This window comes from Pseudogymnoascus verrucosus (assembly GCF_001662655.1).
Source record: "Pseudogymnoascus verrucosus strain UAMH 10579 unplaced genomic scaffold scaffold_42, whole genome shotgun sequence".
NCBI classification, from domain to species: domain Eukaryota; kingdom Fungi; phylum Ascomycota; class Leotiomycetes; order Thelebolales; family Thelebolaceae; genus Pseudogymnoascus; species Pseudogymnoascus verrucosus.
The window spans coordinates 200,900-222,670 of record NW_017263693.1 but is presented as its reverse complement, the minus strand read 5'-3'; the positions used below and the strand labels follow the sequence as shown (position 1 = coordinate 222,670).

Sequence of the window (21,771 nt, the reverse complement as noted above, 5' to 3'; positions counted from 1 at the left end):
AAAAATGATACTCTCTCCATATAATTTAGCAAATATGTTAACTCCCCACAACAATTATTTTGTTTCAACGGCACTCTAACTGAAATTATATGAAAACTCCGGCTATGTAATAAACATAACCAAAATATAGACGGGGTAAACACGCCCCTTCAAAGCTTTGTCCCCACCAAAACAATCAAAACAGCAGAATACGCCGCCGTTGCCCCCACGGGAGCCAATGGACTCGCATCAGCTTCATGATAAAACGCCATCGTCACCGCAAAAAACACTGTCGCAACAGAAGCCGTCGCCAAGGCCGTGACTCGGTCATGATGAAGAAGAATAAGCAGCATAGGAGCGATCAGTGCCAGGCCACCCGCGAGGCCAAACCAGAACCGCTTATAGAAGGAGGCGTCTCTTGCCCGTTTTTTTGTCCAGGCACGAGCATCACCGATCATCTCCGGATCGGCATAATCTCTCGGTGCCTCCATCATTGTTTTGGTGGTGGATTTATAGAGCTTCTTTACTACGGGTTTCATGATCGCCCAGTCGCACCATCGGCTGTACATGAGATAGAATGGATCACGCTCAATCTCATTGTTCTCTTTTTGTAGCATGTAGTCGAAGTCTCTGAGGGCGTTGCCTGTCAACCATTAGTGCGGGGAGTCTAGAGGTTATTTGTTATAGCTACTTACAATAGTCAGACATTAGACCCTTAATTCGCCACGCCTCGTTATCACATAGGGACGTTGTATCCAAAATAGCAATGGCCTTTTCTGCGAGCCTCTTTCGAATCGCATAAATATTTAGTCTTTGCAGCTCAACGAGATTGATGACGGGGAATTTCATGTCCTCAGGCCCGTCCTTGTTGCAGCAAAGCTCTTTTAGGCGGCTTTCAGCGATTGCCGTAGGAAGGCCAAGTATAGCTGATCGATCGGTAAGTTCCTTCATTTTCTTCTTAGCTATAGATTCGGGGGTTATAGCTTCGGGGGTTATAGCTTCGGGGGTTATAACTTCGGGAGTCATAGCTTCAGGAGTTGGCGACAGTTCCGCGCCTTCAGGATCTACCTCCTCGCCCATCAGGTTTGGCTTTTCATCGGGCGGCTCATCACCATTACATTTTCGAAGACATTCTATTATATCGTTGAAAGACTCCTGATACCTGAGGAATTTTTCTTGGCAAGCCCTTGTTTCCCGCATTTGATCAGCTCTTGCTAGGTTGGCCGTCTCGTCGATTGGCGCTGGGTTCGTCTCGTTTCCTTCTGCTGGGGTTGTCACGCTGTCCGCCGCTGGTGTGGCCAGGTCGTCTGTCGCTTTGTTGGACATGTTGAGTTTGTTCGCCGCTTACGCGATTGGCGGGTTCCTGCCCTCGAGTTTTATCCTGAGGGGGAGAAGGCTGGCCGGCTGCTGGCCCGTTTGTATTCGCCTGGTCTGGTTGGGCTCGACCCTCCTTTATTGCAAATAACTTCTGGAGCTCTTTGTCAGTTGTGCTGAGTGCTTTTCTCGTATTTCTGTTGGTCTGTTTAGTCCTCGAGCTAGAGCTCTTGTTTCTAGAGTCGGATTTGTCGACTGTGAGCTTTTTGACTTTGGTCGTGGTTCCTTGGATTAGGTTATTAACAAGTTCCATAGTATATAGCGTATATGCTTTATTAAAGGCCGGAAGTGTGTTTGCTCGTTTGAGCGGCGAGTGGTCGATAACGTGTGCGTCACGTTAGCAGCTAAGTCTCATGTGAGGATGGGGAAATAAGGCCGCGTATATAATATTCAGATTGCTAAGGACTCTTGGGGCCTTCTCGAAAAATGCGGTATGACAAATGGCAAGAGATGCCAACACTTAACTACTCGCAGCTCCGCGGGAGTGGTTATGTTAGGCTAAGCAAAATTATATGTTCGTGCCTAGCAGACACTGCCTGGGCTGAGATGATGACAGCATATTTGCAGAGCGTTAAACGAATAAGAAATAACCCGCGTTGAGAAACCAATGGCATTGATACTTGGCAGACAATATTTACTGCGTGGCTGATCTGATAAATCCCGGCTTTCCATATGGGGGGTAGGAACTCTGCCGATAGATTCTGCAATGCAAGCCAGAATTGATACCGGTGAGAGGATGAGATGCATCTAGCAACCCTTCCCCGCACTTGTGGCAGTCACGACATCTATGCCACGCCTGGAGATTTAGACAAGGTTTTCCATGTCGCCCAATAAAACTACTTTGCAGGTTGCGGCGATGCATTCCCCGTGCATGTCAAGTTAGTCTAGATTATTTTCATGTGGTTGGCGAGATGCTGTACAATTTGGGCAGAAGTTGAAGATGGGGAAGCCGCTGCGGTTTCATTGGCTGGGCCGTGACACCGATGGCTACATTGACGGGCGAGAGTTTCGCAACTGTATACTTTATTTCCTAGCCGCATGTGGAATATCGAAACAAAACAATGTTATAGGCCACTTCCATCATTTGAACCGCAGGTGTAGGGTTCTGTTTTCGAATCCCTTGTGAGCTTGATTGTATGGGCCCTACCTTGGGATTTCTGCAACTATATTGGCCGCATTTCCCTTTGACTCTGCTTGAAGCCATTGGACCTTCCTTACAACCGATGAATTTCGACGCGCTAGCAAGGACAGAGCAGGAAAAGGTGAAGGAAGACAGCCTCATCGTGGCAGAAAAAGGGGCAGGCCAAATATCGAAATCAAAGAATGATAGAATATCGATAACACAGCGACTGATGGAAAAAAGGTGGTTCGTAGACGCCTATTTAGCTCCGATGATAAAACACAGAATATTTAAAAACTAAACGCCCCTCCAAAGCTATCCGCTTTTATTTTAAATTCAGTTCTATTATAGACACCGCTTCTAAACCAGGAGTACACTGCAATAAAGTTAGCATCCCGCTAGAAAAAGGATATCTCAGAGGGTAAACTTACGCGTTAACACACCCATCATTCTCGCAGTGGTTCATGATCTGCGCGTATCTTCCCCACACCACCTTACCACCGGTCGTGACCAATCCCAACTCGCTAACGTTCACCTCGATAACCGTACCCTTCGTCAAGACACCCAGCTGGGTGTACATAGGGTTTTGCGGGTTCTTCTTGACGCTGATGATAGGTAGCTGAACGGTGACACCAAGTTCCGGGTGCTGAATTTGTTGTTAGTATAGAAAATGGCTAGTGAGAGTGGGATACTGACAGTAACGTTCGCCTTCTTGTATCTCAGACCCATAGGGCGGATGAACCTCTCGTATTTTACCGGACGTCTGGTGAAGTCTGGTCCGACGAATGTTGGCTTGGTGATCATACGCTTCCATCCTAAAACCCCGTTAGCAGCTGTTTCGGTGTCGAGAAATGTGGGATTCACGAACCCTTCTTGTTGGTCTTCTTTCCGGTCTTGACAACCTTGAACATCTCATCCTCAGCGATACCCCTGACCTTTGGCAACGGCACGCTGAACTTGGCCGCCTTCTCCTTCCTCTTATTTTTAACTAGCAATCGTCAGTAAGTCCTTCGAAAACCAGCATGTGTTCGACGTACTCGAGCTGCTCAGAGCCTTCGCGTTTGTAGGATTCGATCTGTCGAGAAGATATTGTGGGAGAGGCGTGTTGGAAGGCTCATTTGGTGCCGAAGACTTGACGTTACGCTCCTCGTGCGCCTTGATCTGCTTCTTCATCTGGATCTTCTCATGATGCCTCTTCTTCTGGTATAACTTCGCGCGAAGACCAGTCAAGTTCTGCGCATCCTGCGACTGCTTCTTGCCCTCTCTGGCTGCTCTCTTGCGCGTCTTCTCCTCGTGATCGAGCTTGGGTAGACCGTTAGTTCATGCGTACTCGTGGGAAGGTCGAGAGGGGGTCATACTCTTCTTCCGTGGAGTTTCCTCCAGCGGTCCATACTGTTTTGGTTGTCAGAATCATTGCATACGGGGTGGACTGTGGTATCCTTACTATTCATTTTGAGGCATTGCGGAGGGTCGCTATCGAGCGACTGCCTGGGTATCTTGGATGGGTATTGAAATAGTTTGTCGACTGCCAGGATAGTTGGCTGGCTGTCTGGGTTGCTGGTCGACTGTCTGGGGTGGTTGGACGTGGAGGTTATCCCACGAATTGCGCCAAGTGCGATAAAAATTCACAGCTTATCGGGGTCATGATCTAACCGTAATGACGTTAGCGTTGATCGACACCTCAGGCAACAAAAATCGTCAAACATGACAAACAACGATAACGCTCCAGCCGAACCCCACGTCAAGGTACCTTTTTGCCACAATTTCTATGTAAAGATACTTATTCTAACTTTCCTCTCTACTATGTGATAACAGTTAATTCTTATAATTACTACGTATATACAGTGATTATAACTACTTCTATGCTATTTAGAAGTAAATAAGTTATATTTGTGACTATATTTCATTAAGTAACTTCACATAGAAATTATCCCGAAAAACTGCCTTGAGATTGGTGATTGGACCGGGCACACTATCAAGTCGAAAGTTGGTGGTTCGGCCTTGGCCAAACTAACCGGCCAGGTTACTGGTTGGGCAGGAACCAAATACAATAAATGGCCCTCATTCCTCATTATCCCCCACTTACCTACTTCCTCGGTCAGTCTCATAGAATACTCTCACAAGATACACATCTTTTGAATCTCAACCTAATCGTTCACAATGGCCAAAGTAAGCACCCCGCCCCGGTCTCTCTAAGATATAATTCTAACCCCGCATCTCAGATCACCACCCTCCTCCTGGATTGTGACAACACCCTCGTCCTCTCCGAGAAGCTCGCCTTCGCCGCCTGCGCTGATCTGGCAAACCACATCCTCCAGAAGCACAATCTCCACCCCAATTACACCGGCGAGTCTCTCATGACCGAATTCGTCGGCCAGAACTTCCGCGGCATGCTGCTCAGCCTCTGCCAGAAGCACAACCTCCACATCCCAGAGGACGAGCTTGCGGGCTACGTCTCTAGCGAGGAAGATGCTGTTATTGCGAAGCTCAATGCGAGCTTGGAGCCGTGTGAGGGTGTGCACGACGCCCTCAAGGAGATGGATGGGAAGTACACGCTGGCCGTTGTCTCGTCATCAGCAGGGCGCCGTCTAAAAGCCAGCCTCGTCAAGACCAACATGCAGGACTACTTTGGAGATAGGGTATACAGCGCCGCAACATCCCTACCTACGCCGACATCCAAGCCCGATCCTGCAATCTACAATTTCGCTGCCCAACAGCTAGGGAAGAAGCCGGAGGAGTGCGTGGCCTTCGAGGACAGCAAGAGCGGCACGCTGAGCGCGGTTCGCGCGGGGATCCCGGTTATCGGCTACGTGGGGAGCTACGACGAGGATGAGCGGGAGAAGATGACTACTCTTCTCAAGGAAAATGGCGCAAAGATAGTCATGCAGCACTGGAGCGAGTTTGACGGGGCGATGCAAACCATTGAGAAGGCCAAGCTGTAAATGCAGCCGAAATATACATAGAGCACCCTAGCTGTAACACATGTCATGCATCATGACGTAATTCCCGCAATTGCCAGGAACGTGCCAATTCTCTGATAACGAAAGAATCCATCTGTCATGAGTATTTAATAACTTACTTATTTGTCCTGTCTGCACTCCTTTCTATTTTTTATTCGTACCTGTCTTACTTTTCTAACATTGTGATAACGAGATGGTTAATAGTATGTATCACGTGATGTTACATTTTTAGGCTAAAAATAAATATTTATGGTCATAAGCCGCAGTCTGACCTTGGTATTGCTCAAGGTCAGAATATTATTTTGTAAAATTTGCGGTTTGCTTTTGGTTTTTATTGTGCCTGTCTTTGCATTTCTAGCGTTGTGATAACGAGATGTCCGAAGATGCATCACGGACATATTCCTTCGACCGGATCCTGAATTTCCGAGATGTGGGAAAGACGATCAACCAGTATACTGGCAAGAGGTTTCTACATCCAGTGCACCCCATATTACTATATACACGTTTCTTATATTGCCATTCCAGACTAGTAGCTGAGGGCCGTTTGTTTCGATCCGCCAGGCTTGGTATGCGCACTTCCGCCCTGGCCCCTGTTCAGGAAGCTCACACGTTACCCCTCAGACGACGCAACCGTTTCTGACCGCGAAGCGCTTCGACATGATGTCGGAATCAAGACGGTCATGGACCTGCGAACGAAGTACCACTAGCTGGGTTCTCCTTTAGATGGGAAAGTTCTGACGCAATTAGGTCAGAGCATGTTAAGCAGGCTAAGAAGCGCGAGGGGGACCTCAAAATACCGGCGTTGGTGAAGTCTAATGATGCCTTGGCGGAACCGATTCAGATTCCTGGGTTGGAGTACTGCAATATCAATATCAATGGAAAGGGCTTTGAGCGGACACTCTTGTGGAGGCTGTCTTTTTGGAATATTTTGTAGGTCAACGTTTCTGGCTTACCATTATGGAACTTGAGCTGTGGTAGGCTTCAGGAATCTGAGCATATCGGCTGGATGTTACAATGTTTCTCTTACCACTCACAAATCATTACACCCATTAACACCGTCATTTTATCAGCAAGGTTCTAATCCTCATGCTCTCCGGCTACCGCATGGAGGCCATCAGCATCCTCGGCCGCGAAGTCATGAAACCCCGCGGCCTCATCGGCCTAGGCTACGACACCATTGACTACTGCGGCGCCGAACTAGCCACCGTCTGTCCCCCTCTCCCATTCCCAACACCACACATCTAACATCCCCAGGCCCTCCGCGAATTCGCCTCCTCCCCCCGCTACCCCATCCTCGTGCACTGCACGCAAGGAAAAGACCGGACAGGCCTGATCATCTGCCTTCTCCTGCTCCTGCTCGACGTCCCCATCGACGCCGTGACGTACGACTACACGCTGAGTGAAGCGGGCTTGCTGCCAGAGAAGGAGGAGAGGATGGTGGAGATTAGGGAGATTGGGTTGACGGAGGAGTTTGCTAGTGCGCCGGGGGAGTGGATTGGGAAGATGAATGAGTATTTGGGTGAGAAGTATGGGGGGACGAGGGAGTATCTTGGGGGGATTGGGGTTGGTGAGGAGGTGCAGGCGAGGATTGTGGAGGCGCTGTTGGGTTGATGGGAAGACTGGAGGAGATTCTGTTTGTTAGACGTTTAAAGGGGCTTATCCTGCACCGTCTTTAATCCCTTGCGTCTCCTCCAGTCTCCTACCTCCAGTCTCTGGCCTTTAGAGTCTCGCCTCCTATCTCTTCCTCAGTCTCTCACGCCTGGTCTCTCACTTCCAGTCTCTCACCGCCAGTATCTCGTCTCCAAGCTCTCATCTCCAGTCCCCCAATTCCGTCCCTCACGTCCAGTCTCTCACCTTCCATGGCTGGGATCCACCTTACGAAGACGCGGGTTTGAAGTGCTATCCCCGCTATCCGAGCCTCCCATTCCCGTCAATTCCCCGCCAATTCCTCGTCAATTCACCGTCAATTCCCCGTCAACTCCCCGAACTAAAGCGTTATCTCCATCCTCTTGGCATAAATCACGGAATCCGTTGGAGTTCTTCTCTCTTTTACCCCCCTATCCCTACCCAAACAGTGACGTATACGGAGGCCTAACCATACTCACCGTAAGATGAAACAATCATACTTCGTAATATCAATTTCCAGCTATAGAACCACCACAAGCGATGTCCGTCGTCGAGGCCAGACCCGCCTGCCCAGCGAATTTGCATGATGACAAAGCCCGCCCCACCAGGGGTCACACCGGATTTAAGAAGTCCCATCCGCTCCCTCCACTCCAACTGAATCTAGTCTCAAACCAACCTAGTCTCTTTCGAATTCCGAAGGAGTTCGCGTGCGCCGTGTCCGTTTCAACCAATCACAGCCCTCTCTATTCGACGGTCTTTGACAAAAGACCCTCCAACCAAGCTTTGTCGGCATTCCCACTCCCCGACTCCCCGACCTCCCGACGTCCACACCCATCTTTTGGTGGTGGGCAAGTATCGACTGACAAACCTTCCCCGCCATTTTGCTTGCAGGATCAAGCCAAAGGCGGCAGGAGCTAGTCGCTCGGTACTTCGGCACGCTTGGGGCTTTGGGGAGGAAAAATGTTGGCCCCAAAGGTGAGGGGAAGATAGAAGAGAGAGCCACTCGGGGAGAGATATGGACGCCACTACTGCCACTACTGTGACTACTGTCACTAACCTGTCCCTGTCTCGCATGGCGAGCAATGGGGAGCACGCGGTTGCCTTTGGAATGGGTAATTCAGCCGTACAGAGTATGGATGGGAAGAGATGAAGTATGAGTCGACGCGCATACTACGAATGCCTACAGGGAAGAGAGAAGGCTTGTCTGTCTGTCACGCACAGGGATCATTTGTTGGAGGATCCAGAATATACTTAACCTAGACGTCACCTTCCCGAGAAGAAGGCTAGGTCCCTGTCCCCAATCCCGTTCCCACTTAGCAATCAATCGCGCTTTGGTTAGATAGCCGTGCCCGTCATATATCCTCTTCTTCCTCCTCCTGCTCTCCACCGCTTCCTACCATCGTCGCCCTATAGACTCGAGTGACACTCCTTGCACCCAAGTCTTACGTTGTGGCGCATCAGCGATGGTCTGACAGACGATCCGTGCCGATCATATTCAACAGCCACAGCACGGCCACAGCATGTCTGACCCCTCGGTGCCACGAGCGACCAACGCAGCGCTGGGCCCAGCTGCTGCCGTGAACAGCACGAACCGTGAAGAACCGATCGCCGTTGACAGCGAGCAGGACAGCCGCGCGCGCGAGAGTGACGAAAAAACCGAGAGGGATGAGAGGGATACGGATTTTGAGAAGGCTGAGAGCCATGAGAGCGATGCAGGCTTCGAGAAGACCAAGAGTGCCGCTGAGGCAAAACCGATAGGAGAGCCCCTGGCTCCATATGCCACCTCTGCGAGCGGCGCCTCTGCAACAACTACCGTGCCAACGGTGGCAGCGAAGAAGCCATGGTACAAAACGCCCAATCCCATGAAATGGGGGTCCATCCCGCCCATCCCTACAGAGAGAGGGGTGTCGAGGGAGGCGACTGCGGGGTGGTTCAGCTTATTGACTTTCCAATGGATGGCGCCAGTCATGACTGTGAGTGCTCTATGCTCGCATGCGCAACTACAATTACTAACTCTGGGTTCTAGGCTGGCTACAAACGACCACTCGACCAGAACGACATCTGGCTCGTCAACCCCAAGCGCAAAGCAACACCGATGACCGAGCGTATGCAAGCTTCCTTCAAGCGTCGCGCAGAGCGCGGCGACAAATACCCCCTCCTCTGGGCCATGCACGAGACCTTCAAGTGGGAGTTCTGGATCGGCGGTTTCTGCCAGTTCTTCGCCAATCTGTTCACCGTCTTTGCGCCCTTCACGCTGCGCTTCTTGATCCAGTTCGCCACCGACGCATATATCGCACAGAAGACGGGCGCGCCGGCACCGCATATTGGAAAGGGCGTTGGGCTGGTCATCGGCGTCACGGCTATGCAGGTGTGTCAGAGTTTGGGAATGAGCCATTTTATATACAGGGGTATGATGATTGGAGGACAGTCGCGCGCGGTGATGATATCGTGTATTTTTGAGAAGGCGATGAAGATTTCGGGGCGTGCTAAGGCAGGTGGGCGTGCGCTGGATGATGATTCTGAGGGGGCGGCCAAGCCGGCTGCTGGGAAAGGGGATGGCAAGGACAAGAAAGCGGGGGAGATGGGGAAGGAGGAGCAGGCGCCGGGGGTGTCTGGTGATGGTACGGGATGGGGGAGCGGCCGCATTGTCAATCTCATGGCTGTGGACACCTACCGTGTCGATCAGGCATCGGCTATGTTCCATTTGATCTGGACGGCCCCGATAGCCTGTATCCTCACCCTGGTTCTCCTCGTCATTAACTTACACGAGAGTGCGCTTGCCGGTTTTGCCCTGCTTGTTCTCGGCATTCCCGCCCTCACCATGGCCGTCAAGAGCTTGTTCGCCCGCCGTAGGGCAATCAACAAGATCACCGACCAGCGCGTGAGTTTGACGCAGGAAATCCTCCAGGCCGTGCGGTTCGTCAAGTATTTCGGCTGGGAGATGGCCTTCCTGGACCGCCTGCGCAGTATTCGTGATAGGGAGATTTACGCCATTCAGATCCTCCTGGCTATCCGTAACGCAATCAACGCTGTCTCGATGTCTATGCCCATCTTCGCCTCTATGTTGGCTTTCATCACTTACTCGCTTACCAACAACAACCTCGATCCAGCAAAAGTCTTCTCCTCCCTTGCTCTATTCAATTCTCTACGTATGCCGCTGAACCTGCTGCCACTCGTTATTGGCCAGGTCGTCGACGCATGGAGCTCCGTCAACCGTATCCAGGAGTTCCTCTTGTGTGAGGAACAGCCAGAAGAGGCAACCTGGGATATGGAGGCCGAGAACGCCGTCGAGATGAACAACGCCAGTTTCACCTGGGAGCGCACCGTCACACAAGAAGCAGAAGACCTCAAAGGGAAGCCCGTCAAGCCCACTACGAAAGAGAAAAAATCCAAAAAGACCACCGCCGGCGACTCGAACCCCAGCCCAAGCGACGCCAGCTCCGGCGACCTAACCCCCGACTCCGCCAGCACATCAGCCCCACCCCCCGAGCCCTTCAAGTTGCACGACCTCGACATCAAACTCGGCCGCAACGAGCTCGTCGCCGTAATCGGCGGCGTCGGCAGCGGCAAGAGTAGTTTCCTCGCCGCGCTGGCGGGGGACATGCGCAAGACAAGCGGGGACGTGCTGTTTGGCGCCAATCGGGCGTTCTGCCCGCAGTACGCGTGGATCCAGAATGCGAGCGTGCGCGAGAACATCGTCTTCGGGAAGGAGATGTCGCGGGGGTGGTATGACAAAGTCATTGATGCGTGTGCGCTGCGTCCGGATCTGGAGATGTTGCCGAGTGGCGATGGGACGGAGATTGGGGAGCGCGGGATTACGGTGTCGGGGGGGCAGAAGCAGAGGATTAATATTGCGAGGGCGATTTACTTTGATGCGGATATTGTGATTATGGATGATCCGCTCAGTGCGGTGGATGCGCATGTTGGGAGACATATTTTTGATAATGCAATTTGTGGGCTGTTGAAGGATAAGTGCAGGGTGTTGGCTACGCATCAGCTTTGGGTGCTGAATAGGTGTGATAGGATTATTTGGCTGGAGGATGGGAGGGTGCAGGCTGTTGATACGTTTGCGAATCTTATGGCGAATGATGCGGGGTTCCAGCACCTGATGGAGACTACGGCAGTGGAGGAGCGGGAAGAGAAGAAGGAAGATGAGGAGGAGGCGGGAGAGGAAGTGAAGGACAAGAAGAGCAAAAAGAAGAAGGCTGCGGGGTTGATGCAAGCAGAAGAGCGCCAGGTCAAGAGTGTCCCATGGTCCGTCTATGGATCCTACATCAAGGCATCAGGGAGTATGTGGAGTCTCGTCTTGGTCCTGCTCCTCCTGGTTCTATCGAACGGAGGTAAGTTATTGTCCCACCTCGACATGTCTACACCCGCTAACCCACGGACCAGCCAACATCGTGACCTCTCTCTGGCTCTCCTGGTGGACGAGCGACAAATTCGGCTTCTCGTCCGGTACATACATCGGCGCGTATGCCGCACTGGGCGTTTCGCAGGCGCTCCTAATGTTCGCATTCTCTGTATCTCTCACCGTGTTTGGTACGACATCTAGTAAGGTGATGCTGAACCGGGCGATCACGAGGACGCTGCGGGCGCCGATGGCCTTCTTTGACACGACGCCGCTTGGGCGCATCACGAATCGGTTCTCGAGGGATGTGGATACCATGGACAATTTCCTTACGGATGCGATTCGCATGTACTTTTTGACGCTTGGCATGATCTTCGCGACGTTTGCGCTGGTTATTGCGTACTTCCATTATGTATGTCCCCTTAACTTTGCTGGTTGGATATCAGAAATTCTAACTCAATACAGTTCACAATCGCACTCGTCCCGCTATCCGTCATCTTCGTATTCTCCGCAGGATACTACCGTGCCTCAGCCCGCGAGATGAAACGATTCGAGTCCGTCTTCCGCTCAAGCCTGTTCGCCAAATTCAGCGAGGGCCTATCTGGCACCGCGAGTATCCGCGCCTACGGGCTCCAAGACCGCTTCGTCATGGGCATCCGCTCTGCAATCGACGAGATGAACAGCGCATACTACCTCACCTTCTCGAACCAGCGCTGGCTGTCTATCCGCCTCGACGCTATTGGCAACCTACTCGTCTTCACGACTGGCATTCTCGTCGTCACCTCCCGCTTCAACGTCAACCCCTCCATTGGCGGCCTGGTTTTGAGCTACATCCTCGCTATCGTGCAGATCCTGCAGTTCACTGTCCGCCAGCTTGCTGAGGTCGAAAACGGCATGAACTCTACAGAACGTGTGCACTTCTACGGCACGGAGCTAGAAGAGGAAGCACCGCTACACACCATCGAAGTCGCGGACTCGTGGCCCCAGGCCGGCGAGATCATATTCAAAGACGTAGAGATGCGCTATCGACCCAATCTCCCATTGGTCCTGTCAGGCCTGAACATGCACGTCCGCGGTGGTGAGCGCATCGGTGTCGTCGGACGTACTGGTGCGGGCAAATCAAGTATCATGTCCGCGCTCTTCCGACTCGTTGAGGTCTCCTCGGGCTCCATCACTATCGACGGGATCAACATCTCCACTATCGGCCTCCATGATCTACGCTCGCGCCTGGCTATCATCCCGCAAGACCCGACGCTGTTCAAGGGAACCATCCGCAGCAACCTCGATCCGTTCAACGAGCATACCGATCTCGAGCTTTGGTCTGCGTTGCGGCAATCCGATCTCGTCTCTGCGGACGCATCGCTCGATGATAAGGCACCTGGACGAATTCACCTCGACGGTGTGGTTGAAGAGGAGGGTCTCAATTTCTCCCTGGGTCAGCGCCAGTTGATGGCGTTGGCTCGCGCGCTGGTGAGAGGGTCGCGCATCATTGTGTGTGATGAAGCGACGAGCAGCGTGGATATGGAGACGGATGATAAGATTCAGCGCACGATGGCTGCTGGGTTCAAGGGCAAGACATTGCTGTGCATTGCGCATCGGTTGAAGACGATTATTGGGTATGATCGCATTTGTGTGATGGACAAGGGGAGCATTGCGGAGCTGGATACGCCGCTGAGGTTGTATGAGGCGGGGGGGATCTTTAGGGGGATGTGTGATAGGAGTGGGATTCGGAGGGAGGATTTTGGAGAGATTAAGGAGATGGAGTAGGGGAAGATGTTTTTGCATGGGAATATGGCGTTACATAGAAGTTACCCATATCATGCATTTGGGACATGGTGGTAAAAATAGTTCTCATATATCTATTTATTAGAAGCCGTTAATTCAAAAATTTACTTAATATCAGACAAAAAACCTCATACTTTTCATATTTTGTGAATTTCACGTGCTTGGCAAAATAAGAGTTGTGCGTACGTCATGTTCTCGAATGGGAGTTGGTACAAGCGCCCACGATTTTAAGCTTAGCCACGATTTAAACATCATAGGCAATGACGTCAGTCCCGGCAATCCGAATTTCTAAGCTGTTGCGCGCCGGCAGTGGCAAAAAAACCCTTGTTTTACTCTAGTAGACATTACATGTACATGAACACTCGTTAAATGGTCGCCAGGACCCTTACTATGTCTTTCCAGTAGATTTCCGTGCCACTAGGCTATATCAACATCTTTATACAAAAAACAACGCGCCACGACTGAAGCGCGCATTCTCTCATCGACGACTACAGCTTCCCAGCTCTCAGCCAAGCATGTGGGGGTTCTCATATTGGGTACGTCCCGCCGCGCGCGCCATTTTCACTCATCCAAAAGCTTACTTTTCCAACAGGTCTTCCCCGTCATCTCGGGCCTCACATGGTACGCCCCCTCCCCACACCATTTCAGCAACCCCCCCTAACACCCCCCAGGCTCGGCATGTTAATCGCCATGCTGGCCGTCTGGACCACCTCCGGCCGCCCACACTACCCTTCCATGGACCCGCGCCAAAGAATCGCCTACATCTCTGACGTCGGCGCGCAAGGCCTCAAGCCCCTCTTCATCGCCGGCTCAGTCGTCATGACCGTCTTCCTCGACCTCTCGCTAGTAGCGGAGCGCTGGCTACGACATCGTGGAAGGCTGGCGCGCAATCTCACTATTAAGGAGAAGGCGTTTATGTTTCTGTCGATGTTGGGGGCGTTGGTGGGGACGGTGGGGTTGATCTGTTTGAGTATCTTGGATACGCTGCGGCATCCACATATGCATAATCGGTTTCTCGTCGTGTTTATGGTGGGATACGTGGTTTCGGCTATCTTTATCTGCGCGGAGTACCAGCGCTTGGGGATTCGTGAGTTTGGCTCAGCATTTCGAAAAGGGGGGTGTGTTGTTGACAGTTACTTAGATTTCCGCGAGCATCGTGTGCTGAGGGCGTCGTTTTGGATTAAGCTCTCCTTTATTCTCATCGAGGTCGCCTTGGCTATAGGTAAGCCCCCCACAACGACAGAGAAGCGCCATCTGCTAACCAATCCTAGCATTCGGTGTGGAGAGCAGGAAAGACAATTTCGACACGGCGGCCGTCCTTGAATGGACCATCGCCTTTATCTTCACATTTTACATTCTCTCCTTCTTCATCGACTTGATCCCGGCTGTGCGCACCAAGGAGCGCGTTAGCGAGGAGACGGTTCTGCAGATGGAGGCTAATGACTCGCATGCGCTTATGCACGAGGATGAGGCGCGTTTGCATCAGGCGCAGTATGATGGCCCGAATTATCGCGGGGATGGAAGCCGACTTGGACAGAACTTTTGAGTGAGGGGGCTTGGATAAAGGGGGTTAATTTGGAGGTGCGTTGTTTTAGCAACACTGTAGTCGGGCCTATGCAGCGTGGAGGTAAGTAAACCGGATGGCGCGAGCGGAAGGCTATTTCATTATCACTTCAAGTGTGTCTTGGAAACGAGGGAGCGAGTGTTTAGTTAGAGCGGGCGTAACTAGCCGTCGGCGCTCAGAGGTCGAACATTGTAATATAGATATAGGGGTTAGAAGGCATTAGAATCACAAGAAATAGACCATCCATACGGAAACAATGCTTCAGCGCTGTCTAAGTCTTCTAATTGATACACACCATACTACTACTACAATGCTCCCATATTTGTGGCCAGACTTAAAACCGCATTACAATCCCTCCCTCTCCCTCCTCCCAGCGCCCAAACACCACGACCCCACCTCCCAAAATAGCAGAAAACAAATCAAACATCCCGCAATCTCACTTCCGACAATCGCCGCCCCAATCAATCTATATCCATCCCACCCTCACTCCCCTCCTCCTCCGTCAGCCCCAACAACGCCTTATCCACATCATCCAGATCCTCTTCTTCCTCCGCCTCCTCCTCCGCCTCGCTCGCCAACCCCAACAACGCCTTCTCCATCTCATCCAAATCCTCCTCCGTCGTCCCCGCCTCCTCCACCGTCGCCACCGGCTCCTCAATATGCGCCTTATACCCCCCCTCGCCCCACCTATCAAGTCTCCTCCCCATCCTCCTAAACGCCGCCCCATACGCCGCCATCTCCTCCCCAAAATCATCTTCCTCACTCTTCAACTGCACTAACCCGCCCACACCTCTCTCCCTGAACGGCCCGAGCGCGCGGCCAAGACTCTCTTCACTCTCGCTGTCCTCGCACATCTCCTGCATGGCTGCTGTGCGGTGGACAGCCCGCAGAATCGCACCCTCCATCCGCCGTGCCTTGCGTGCGTTGTGGTGAACCCGTCGCAGTCCGCGGGAGAGAATGTAGTTCACGCGCTGGTTCCTATTGTGCTCCACGGCAAGTTGATGCGCAGTAAGTGGCCTCGTGCGTCGCGCAGTCGGTGCCTGGCCCTCTGGCGCCTCGCGTGGTGCAGGCGACGATCCGCCATCGATCTGGTGTTTGAGCGCACCGCCGCGCGTGCGCGCCCCGCTCAGGCCGTGGACGCGCAGGTTGGATCCGCCTCTTGGTGGTGTCGAGCGCGCACTGTCAACATCGGAGTCGTATTTCGAGGCACGCGTGCGTAGGACCGCAGAAGGGCTGGCACCGACGTCGTCAGGGCCAAGGTTAAGTTTGGGCTTTGGGCCGCGCTTTGGTGGCCCGTAGTCGATGTGTAGGGCTGCTTGATCAGCTTCAATGATGCGCTTGCGCTCGCGCATCTTGGCTTCGCCATACTCTGTCTCTTCGGGGGTGTCGACGTTCTCAAGGGCCATCTCAGCGTCGTTGAGGGTCGTGAGGGCGGGGACGCCTTGGTTGGACACACCGGTGCCGTAATCGACGCCAGCGCCAAAGGGGTTCTCTTTGCAGCCTTCTTCGGTGAAGTCCGACTCCAGATAGTGCCACATGAGCCAGAGGAGGGCGCGGGCGCGGGACTTGCTGGAGAGCGTTGGGCGCATGATGAGGTCGAAGAAATCACGGCCAGGGGGGAAGTGAAGTTCAGTGACACGGGCGGCGTATTGGGCCAGGACAAAGATCAGATTCACGGGGTTGGTGCGCGGTATGGGTGTGTCTTTGATCTTGTCGATTGAGTTGGGTTCAAAGCGGTCTTCCGATGCGCCCTTCAAGATCGACTTCAACCGTGGGGCATCCTGCAGCTGTTTGTAGGAATTTGGGTCTTGTTGTGCTTGTAGGGATGGAATGGCGTGGTATGTCCGCAGCTGCGCACGCATCTCTGGAAAGACTGGGCGTTTGTTAGCAATGTCACAACTTTGTCGTAGGGTATAACTTACAGTTCAAAGTTGTGTTCATCCTCCCAAGATTGACCAACAGGCACACCATAGCCATGTTCTTCGCCGGCTCATGCTCGCTCATCAACTTATCCCTCAGGATCTTGCTCGTCTTGCTACTCCTCGCCATGGCATCGATGTATAGTTCCGCAAAGCTCTGCGGTGCCAGTTCCGCATCATAACTATTGGTGAAGCACTTTGTTTCATCATCAAAGATATTCCACAGGAATTCATACTGAATATCCTTCCTCCACAATGGCTCTCCATCATCCTTCTTAAGATGCCGCACCTTGTGCCCACTGTATCCGGCACCAGCAGTTGCCTCCTTGTGCGCCGCGGCCCCCTTTGCAGTCCGTCCCTTTGCGCCGCTCTTTCCGCTCCCCTTCCCTGCTGATGGCTGTGGTTTTGGGTTCTCATCTTCCGTCATATCTGCGTCTTCGCGCTTCTGTGGCGATGAAGTCGGTGCCGATTCTGTGTCTCCCAGGACGTGCTGGAGTGTGGTTCGTGGATCGGCGCGTGTTGGCGACGATGCTGCGGTGCGGTGATCGTCCATTTCGGAGGCTTCAATTGTAGACCCAGGCGAGCGGCCGCCGTAGAGGTCCGTCATGGTTGTTGTTTGGTGTAGATGTCTACATGAAGAGTAATTGAGGTTAATTTAGGTGAGCCTTTGACGTGCGAACCCCAGCTGGTCCAGCCGCGTTCGTCTGTTCCAACGTGCAGACCACCGCGATTACGGCAACTTCCGAGGCTGGATTATTCATGGTGGCCTCAATATCACGACAAAGTCACCACTGGTAATCACGCATAAATGAACATCGTATAACTTTAGGATCTACTCAATTGAATGCTATTTACTCGCCCTAAACTAAACTCAAACTTTTCCCCTATTGAAAGCAGTCTACTGCGACTTGCTGTAACGTACGTACAAAGCCACACACCCACTGATAACAGCCAGAAACAGCACCTTCTGGAAGATGCTGATCCCCTCCGACGACGGGGTCTTCATCGTATGAGTGTCTGCATCGACAATATCATCGCTTTCTAAGCCTGCGAGGTTGAACAGAACGGATCAGCGGGTCCAGGGAAGCTACAATGCTAGATACGTTCAGGGAGGGTAACAGGTTTAAAGGTCGACATGCAGACCTTCTGCGGGGACCTCGAGCTCGCCGCTCTTAGTGATGGTGACGTTCTCCTTGGGCTTGTCGCCGCTGCCCTTGGGCACGTCCTCGATCTTCTGGACAATCTCGTAGCCCTCAAGGACCTCGCCGAAGACGACGTGCTTGCCATCGAGCCAGCTGGGGGTTGTTAGCTCGTGTATTTACTTAAATGGATGCTGGGGGCGGGACTGACCTGGTGATGGCGGTGGTGATGAAGAATTGCGAGCCATTGGTGTCTTTTCCGGCGTTGGCCATGCTGAGAAGACCAGTCTTGGTGTGCTTTAGCTTGAAGTTCTCATCCTTGAACTTGTCGCCGTAGACTATCCCAATTAGCCAATTTACCTCTTCTACATCATGTCCATCACTTACTCGACTTTCCGCCGGTACCATCACCTCTGGTGAAGTCACCACCCTGGATCATGAAGTTCTTGATAACACGGTGGAAGTTCGACTTCTCAAATCCGAAGCCCTTCTCGCCAGTGGCGAGAGCGCGGAAGTTCTCAGTCGTCTCCGGGACGGTCTTGCCGTAAAGGCCCATCACGATGCGGCCGAGCGGCACATCGCCGTGGGAGACATCGAAGTAGACCTTGTGGGTGATCTTCGGGCCCTTGGAGGCCGAGGCGGTCTGCGCGAAGAAGAGGAAGGCGGCCGTGAGGATGAGTAGCACGGAGACTACGCTGCGCTGGAGGGTGAACATCTTTGCACAATAATATCGTGAAAAAGAGATGTTGTGGTTGTTGATTGGGAAGGAAGTGGCGGGAAGACGACCAAAGACGCCTTTAAGCTCTGACCGCATGGGGTGGCCCTGGTTTCACATAGGTGTTCGATTGGCGTGCTGACAGGGGTACGACAGGTCACGTGACATATAGAGCTATTAGTGGTGGCCCGTGCGGCAAAACCGCGGAAGCCGAAATGTTTCTTGAGGCTCGACAGAATCCCGACGACAGTGCAGCAGAAACGAACGCCAGTTGTCGCCAATTGCAATTCCTCGAACTCGCAGACGTGCGAATAGACCCCCCGAAACATCTCTCACAATGGTACGCCCTCCGTCTTCCGAGTCCCCCAACCACAACCCCCCGCCCTCGACCCCCCAACTCCAAGAAATAAAGTAGAGCACAGCTAACACCCCCCGCCAGGTTTTCCTCCTCGGCGTCAACTTCCCGGAATCCAAAGTGATCACCATCGCCCTCCAATCTTTCTACGCGCTTGGCCCGCAATCATGCTCGCGGATACTCGCAAAATTCAGCGTCCACCCGCTCGCGCGCATCGGCGACATCCCGCAGCGCACCATCACGCAGATGACGGCGGAGTTGTCGAACATGACGATTGAGAATGATGCGAGGAGGAAGATGAGGGAGGATATTAAGCGGTTGAGAGATATGGGGAGTTATAGGGGGAGGAGACATGCTATGGGGTTGCCGGTTAGGGGGCAGGGCACGAAGTCGCAGGTATGTTTGCTCTTTGTGTTGAGTGGGATAGTGAGAGGGGATAGAGGCTAACGGGGAACAGATTGTGACGGCTTCGAAGCTGAATAAGGTTGAGCGGGCGAGGTGAGAGTGGGGATGTGTATGATTTGGTCGATATAGATGGGATGGCGTTAGAAGGCGTGGAATGTATTGTATTGTACGATACGAGAGAATCAAACTTTGTTATATATACGCTATATAATATACTGTGGATCCTGAATTCTGTGCCAAAATGAGAATCTTCTAGTGTCTGACACGCTTTTCTCTGTTGTGAGAGGTTGTCCTGTCGACTTCGCCTGAATGATGGCCCCTCTCTCCTGCCTGATAGCAGAGTTCTTCCCTCTGATCTTGTGGCTACGAGTTGCCATGAACCCCATCTTCGCCGCTGATGTCTAGAAGCGCCCTTCCGTCTCAGTACCATGGGTCGCGAGGATGTCCTTCTCTTGGGCCACCTCCTTCAGTCGCTCCTCGAGGTTACTATAGGCTCGAGATGTCCCTCAATGGCTGTTTCTTAGGATTCGGATCTCTCGAAAGCCGACCTGATAGCGGTGCACAATTCCCCTCTAGCTACGCAGATTTCTCTCTCAGACTAGTCTCTATAGATGACGCTCTTAAGTTGGCGCTGTCAGCGGTAGTGCTTCTACAAATATGCAGGTTAAGGGGGGGCTTGAGCCGTGGATGATGGAGTCGAGCGGCTGTAATTACACAAGCTTAAAACATCATTTAAAATCAGTACTTGATGATCTGCATTTTTATATAGGCCCTTTATTTAATTCTATTGCCTATATACACTCATCTGCTCGAGACTATCTAGAACATCAGTCTCCTTGACGCCAGTCACTTAGGAGGCAGAAATTGCCTCATGGAATCTCAGCCCTTGAGAAGCCTCAACAATTACTGAAGAGGCAAAACCTTCACACAGCTGTTGAGCTTCGACCAGGGGAAGAAGGGCTCTTGTCTAATCCAACCATGCCCAAGTCCTCCGGTAGGTGCATCTGATATCGCCATGTTGCTCTGAGCATCAACGCCTACTTGCTCTCAAGCGTATCTTGGCGTCCTCTTGACTTTGTAAGGCATGGGGAGCCGGGCGTTCTCTTTATTTCGGGTGATGATCGCAGTTTCGTTCAACTGACGACCTCCGAACTGCTTGCAGTGCCTCCGGCCTTGCGAAACCGCCCCTGCATCCAGCATCGATACATCTTGAGCTGCTTGGCACGATTGACAAGCAGTCTGCGATCCACGCCCAAGCTGACAATCTCAAATCCTGGGCCAGCAGACGCAGCCTCGCCCGACCAAATCTTTTCCAGCTCGTCCTTCTCGAAGAAGTAAACCCTCGTGCCATCCCCACGAACATAAAAGTTCTCTTCCATGTACCGTCCCTTCTTGAAGCGGACCTGAGCCAGATCTCCACGGCCATAGTCCCGGAATAGTACCTCGCCGCCTGGCTTCAGCACGCGGAAGATGTTCGACACAGCCTGCTGCCACTGCGTCGGCGAGAGAGCGGAGAATATGAATATCATCAGGACGACATCTACAGAGCCCTCGGCGAGTCCCGGCGGGAGATCTTGCCCCGCGGCGTCCCAGACGTCGGCCTGGATTTGACTCGTATTATAGGCATCATTCTCACGCATCACTTCGACGGCTATCTTGGAGAAATCGCAGGCATGGATTTTAAGGTTTGGATTTTGATTATTTGCAATAATAGGAAAGGCGGTGTTGCCAGCACCGGCACCGACCTCAAGGAGCGTGCAGGGACCGTAGTCTGCGAGCGTGACTTCGGCAAGCACGGGGAACTCCTGGCGAAGCCACTTGCGGTCTTTGAAGAAATTGGACGTGTTGTTTTTATAGAACTGGTTCCACCACTTAGCGGGATCGGAGTTAAATCTGTCTGGAGAGGCATTAGCGGAGATTCTTGAAAAATTATGTTCAAAAAAAAAAGTAATGCTTTTGACTTTATATCAGATAGGAGCGAAAGACGTTGCTATGTTTGTATCATTCAGGGATCCGTAGACCTCAGATGAACTATGCATTTTGAATCATCATGAAAGTGGTGTGCATAAGAAAAGGAAGGATAGTACATACTCTTGTCAAAATCAGAAACCGGAGCTTCACGCTGCTTCGCATATTGTACTTCAGAATACTCCTTGTAGGCATTATCTGTTTCCACATGGTCCCACGCGTTAAATTCAAATACGTTATCCTCCTCTTTGAGTAACCGCGATCCAAACTGGAAAGGGTCGGTTCGTTTCATGTTGTGCTGAGGGTCATGAGACAGATGTGCGGGGAGGTCCCCGCCAATAGGCTGAGCCTGCTCACTCTGCTCCTGTGCAACTGGCACAATCGGAGTGCCCACCGGAATCTCCATGTCCGCACCCATCTCGAAAAGCAGAAGTCGCTCTTGAAACTTCAAGAGAAACTAAGGCTGTTTGTCGTTGGAGATTTGGGTTCGTTGAGAGTATTATTATGGAAAAGG

At 52.3% G+C, this 21,771-nt stretch overlaps 10 protein-coding genes across 10 annotated transcripts; 5 read left to right on the top strand and 5 right to left on the bottom strand.

Moving 5' to 3' along the window:
- Positions 1–15: 15 nt before the first annotated feature.
- VE01_07149 (uncharacterized protein) lies at positions 16–1,305 on the bottom strand (the record flags this gene model as incomplete). The annotated part of the gene is made up of 2 exons (XM_018276584.2): positions 16–622; positions 675–1,305. The coding sequence occupies 2 exons, from the start codon at positions 1,303–1,305 to the stop codon at positions 150–152; spliced, it is 1,104 nt and encodes a 367-aa protein (XP_018127794.1). The 3' UTR covers positions 16–149.
- An 887-nt stretch (positions 1,306–2,192) lies between these two features.
- NSA2 (Ribosome biogenesis protein) lies at positions 2,193–4,064 on the bottom strand. The gene is made up of 7 exons (XM_018276583.2): positions 3,918–4,064; positions 3,832–3,865; positions 3,511–3,775; positions 3,342–3,461; positions 3,170–3,288; positions 2,905–3,119; positions 2,193–2,849 (listed from the first exon to the last, which is right to left on the bottom strand). The coding sequence occupies exons 1-7, from the start codon at positions 3,932–3,934 to the stop codon at positions 2,834–2,836; spliced, it is 786 nt and encodes a 261-aa protein (XP_018127795.1). The 5' UTR covers positions 3,935–4,064; the 3' UTR covers positions 2,193–2,833.
- A 453-nt stretch (positions 4,065–4,517) lies between these two features.
- VE01_07147 (uncharacterized protein) lies at positions 4,518–5,683 on the top strand. The gene is made up of 2 exons (XM_018276582.2): positions 4,518–4,642; positions 4,696–5,683. The coding sequence occupies exons 1-2, from the start codon at positions 4,634–4,636 to the stop codon at positions 5,413–5,415; spliced, it is 729 nt and encodes a 242-aa protein (XP_018127751.1). The 5' UTR covers positions 4,518–4,633; the 3' UTR covers positions 5,416–5,683.
- Positions 5,684–5,729: 46 nt separating this feature from the next.
- VE01_07146 (uncharacterized protein) lies at positions 5,730–7,535 on the top strand. The gene is made up of 6 exons (XM_018276581.2): positions 5,730–5,898; positions 5,959–5,999; positions 6,055–6,130; positions 6,181–6,363; positions 6,504–6,639; positions 6,688–7,535. Exons 1-6 carry the CDS (start codon positions 5,807–5,809, stop codon positions 7,042–7,044), a joined length of 885 nt encoding a protein of 294 aa, XP_018127752.1. The 5' UTR covers positions 5,730–5,806; the 3' UTR covers positions 7,045–7,535.
- A 354-nt stretch (positions 7,536–7,889) lies between these two features.
- On the top strand, positions 7,890–13,312 carry VE01_07145 (uncharacterized protein). Its single transcript, XM_018276580.2, has 4 exons — positions 7,890–9,032; positions 9,086–11,399; positions 11,452–11,819; positions 11,873–13,312. Exons 1-4 carry the CDS (start codon positions 8,580–8,582, stop codon positions 13,172–13,174), a joined length of 4,437 nt encoding a protein of 1,478 aa, XP_018127750.1. The 5' UTR covers positions 7,890–8,579; the 3' UTR covers positions 13,175–13,312.
- A 193-nt stretch (positions 13,313–13,505) lies between these two features.
- VE01_07144 (uncharacterized protein) lies at positions 13,506–15,011 on the top strand. Its single transcript, XM_018276579.2, has 5 exons — positions 13,506–13,728; positions 13,785–13,813; positions 13,864–14,279; positions 14,334–14,414; positions 14,464–15,011. The coding sequence occupies exons 1-5, from the start codon at positions 13,708–13,710 to the stop codon at positions 14,736–14,738; spliced, it is 822 nt and encodes a 273-aa protein (XP_018127776.1). The 5' UTR covers positions 13,506–13,707; the 3' UTR covers positions 14,739–15,011.
- On the bottom strand, positions 15,003–17,341 carry VE01_07143 (uncharacterized protein). Its single transcript, XM_018276578.2, has 2 exons — positions 16,679–17,341; positions 15,003–16,629 (listed from the first exon to the last, which is right to left on the bottom strand). The coding sequence occupies exons 1-2, from the start codon at positions 17,280–17,282 to the stop codon at positions 15,218–15,220; spliced, it is 2,016 nt and encodes a 671-aa protein (XP_018127748.1). The 5' UTR covers positions 17,283–17,341; the 3' UTR covers positions 15,003–15,217.
- A 155-nt stretch (positions 17,342–17,496) lies between these two features.
- CPR2 (Peptidyl-prolyl cis-trans isomerase) lies at positions 17,497–18,596 on the bottom strand. The gene is made up of 3 exons (XM_018276577.2): positions 18,202–18,596; positions 18,026–18,152; positions 17,497–17,970 (listed from the first exon to the last, which is right to left on the bottom strand). Exons 1-3 carry the CDS (start codon positions 18,527–18,529, stop codon positions 17,799–17,801), a joined length of 627 nt encoding a protein of 208 aa, XP_018127749.1. The 5' UTR covers positions 18,530–18,596; the 3' UTR covers positions 17,497–17,798.
- Positions 18,597–18,744: 148 nt separating this feature from the next.
- Positions 18,745–19,386, top strand: VE01_07141 (uncharacterized protein; the record flags this gene model as incomplete). The annotated part of the gene is made up of 3 exons (XM_018276576.1): positions 18,745–18,834; positions 18,969–19,280; positions 19,342–19,386. 3 exons carry the CDS (start codon positions 18,745–18,747, stop codon positions 19,384–19,386), a joined length of 447 nt encoding a protein of 148 aa, XP_018127770.1.
- A 657-nt stretch (positions 19,387–20,043) lies between these two features.
- On the bottom strand, positions 20,044–21,760 carry VE01_07140 (uncharacterized protein). The gene is made up of 2 exons (XM_018276575.2): positions 21,381–21,760; positions 20,044–21,186 (listed from the first exon to the last, which is right to left on the bottom strand). Exons 1-2 carry the CDS (start codon positions 21,673–21,675, stop codon positions 20,423–20,425), a joined length of 1,059 nt encoding a protein of 352 aa, XP_018127747.1. The 5' UTR covers positions 21,676–21,760; the 3' UTR covers positions 20,044–20,422.
- Between the last annotated feature and the right edge of the window lie 11 nt (positions 21,761–21,771).

Coding starts and splice junctions, on each gene's coding strand:
- NSA2 (XM_018276583.2), bottom strand. Junction 3,776..3,831: donor GGAAACTCCACGGAAGAAGA/GTATGACCCCCT, acceptor GGTCTACCCAAG/CTCGATCACGAGGAGAAGAC. Junction 3,289..3,341: donor AAAGAAGACCAACAAGAAGG/GTTCGTGAATCC, acceptor ACGGGGTTTTAG/GATGGAAGCGTATGATCACC.
- VE01_07146 (XM_018276581.2), top strand. CDS start 5,807: ATGTCCGAAGATGCATCACGGACATATTCCTTCGACCGGATCCTGAAT. Junction 6,364..6,503: donor CTGTCTTTTTGGAATATTTT/GTAGGTCAACGT, acceptor TCATTTTATCAG/CAAGGTTCTAATCCTCATGC. Junction 6,640..6,687: donor GCGGCGCCGAACTAGCCACC/GTCTGTCCCCCT, acceptor TAACATCCCCAG/GCCCTCCGCGAATTCGCCTC.
- VE01_07145 (XM_018276580.2), top strand. CDS start 8,580: ATGTCTGACCCCTCGGTGCCACGAGCGACCAACGCAGCGCTGGGCCCA. Junction 9,033..9,085: donor GGATGGCGCCAGTCATGACT/GTGAGTGCTCTA, acceptor TCTGGGTTCTAG/GCTGGCTACAAACGACCACT. Junction 11,400..11,451: donor CCTGGTTCTATCGAACGGAG/GTAAGTTATTGT, acceptor CCCACGGACCAG/CCAACATCGTGACCTCTCTC.
- VE01_07144 (XM_018276579.2), top strand. CDS start 13,708: ATGTGGGGGTTCTCATATTGG. Junction 13,729..13,784: donor TGTGGGGGTTCTCATATTGG/GTACGTCCCGCC, acceptor CTTTTCCAACAG/GTCTTCCCCGTCATCTCGGG. Junction 13,814..13,863: donor GTCATCTCGGGCCTCACATG/GTACGCCCCCTC, acceptor AACACCCCCCAG/GCTCGGCATGTTAATCGCCA.
- VE01_07143 (XM_018276578.2), bottom strand. CDS start 17,282: ATGACGGACCTCTACGGCGGCCGCTCGCCTGGGTCTACAATTGAAGCC. Junction 16,630..16,678: donor GATGAACACAACTTTGAACT/GTAAGTTATACC, acceptor ACAAACGCCCAG/TCTTTCCAGAGATGCGTGCG.
- CPR2 (XM_018276577.2), bottom strand. CDS start 18,529: ATGTTCACCCTCCAGCGCAGCGTAGTCTCCGTGCTACTCATCCTCACG. Junction 18,153..18,201: donor TGGTACCGGCGGAAAGTCGA/GTAAGTGATGGA, acceptor TAATTGGGATAG/TCTACGGCGACAAGTTCAAG. Junction 17,971..18,025: donor ATCACCACCGCCATCACCAG/GTCAGTCCCGCC, acceptor AACAACCCCCAG/CTGGCTCGATGGCAAGCACG.
- VE01_07140 (XM_018276575.2), bottom strand. CDS start 21,675: ATGGGTGCGGACATGGAGATTCCGGTGGGCACTCCGATTGTGCCAGTT. Junction 21,187..21,380: donor GGTTTCTGATTTTGACAAGA/GTATGTACTATC, acceptor ATGCCTCTCCAG/ACAGATTTAACTCCGATCCC.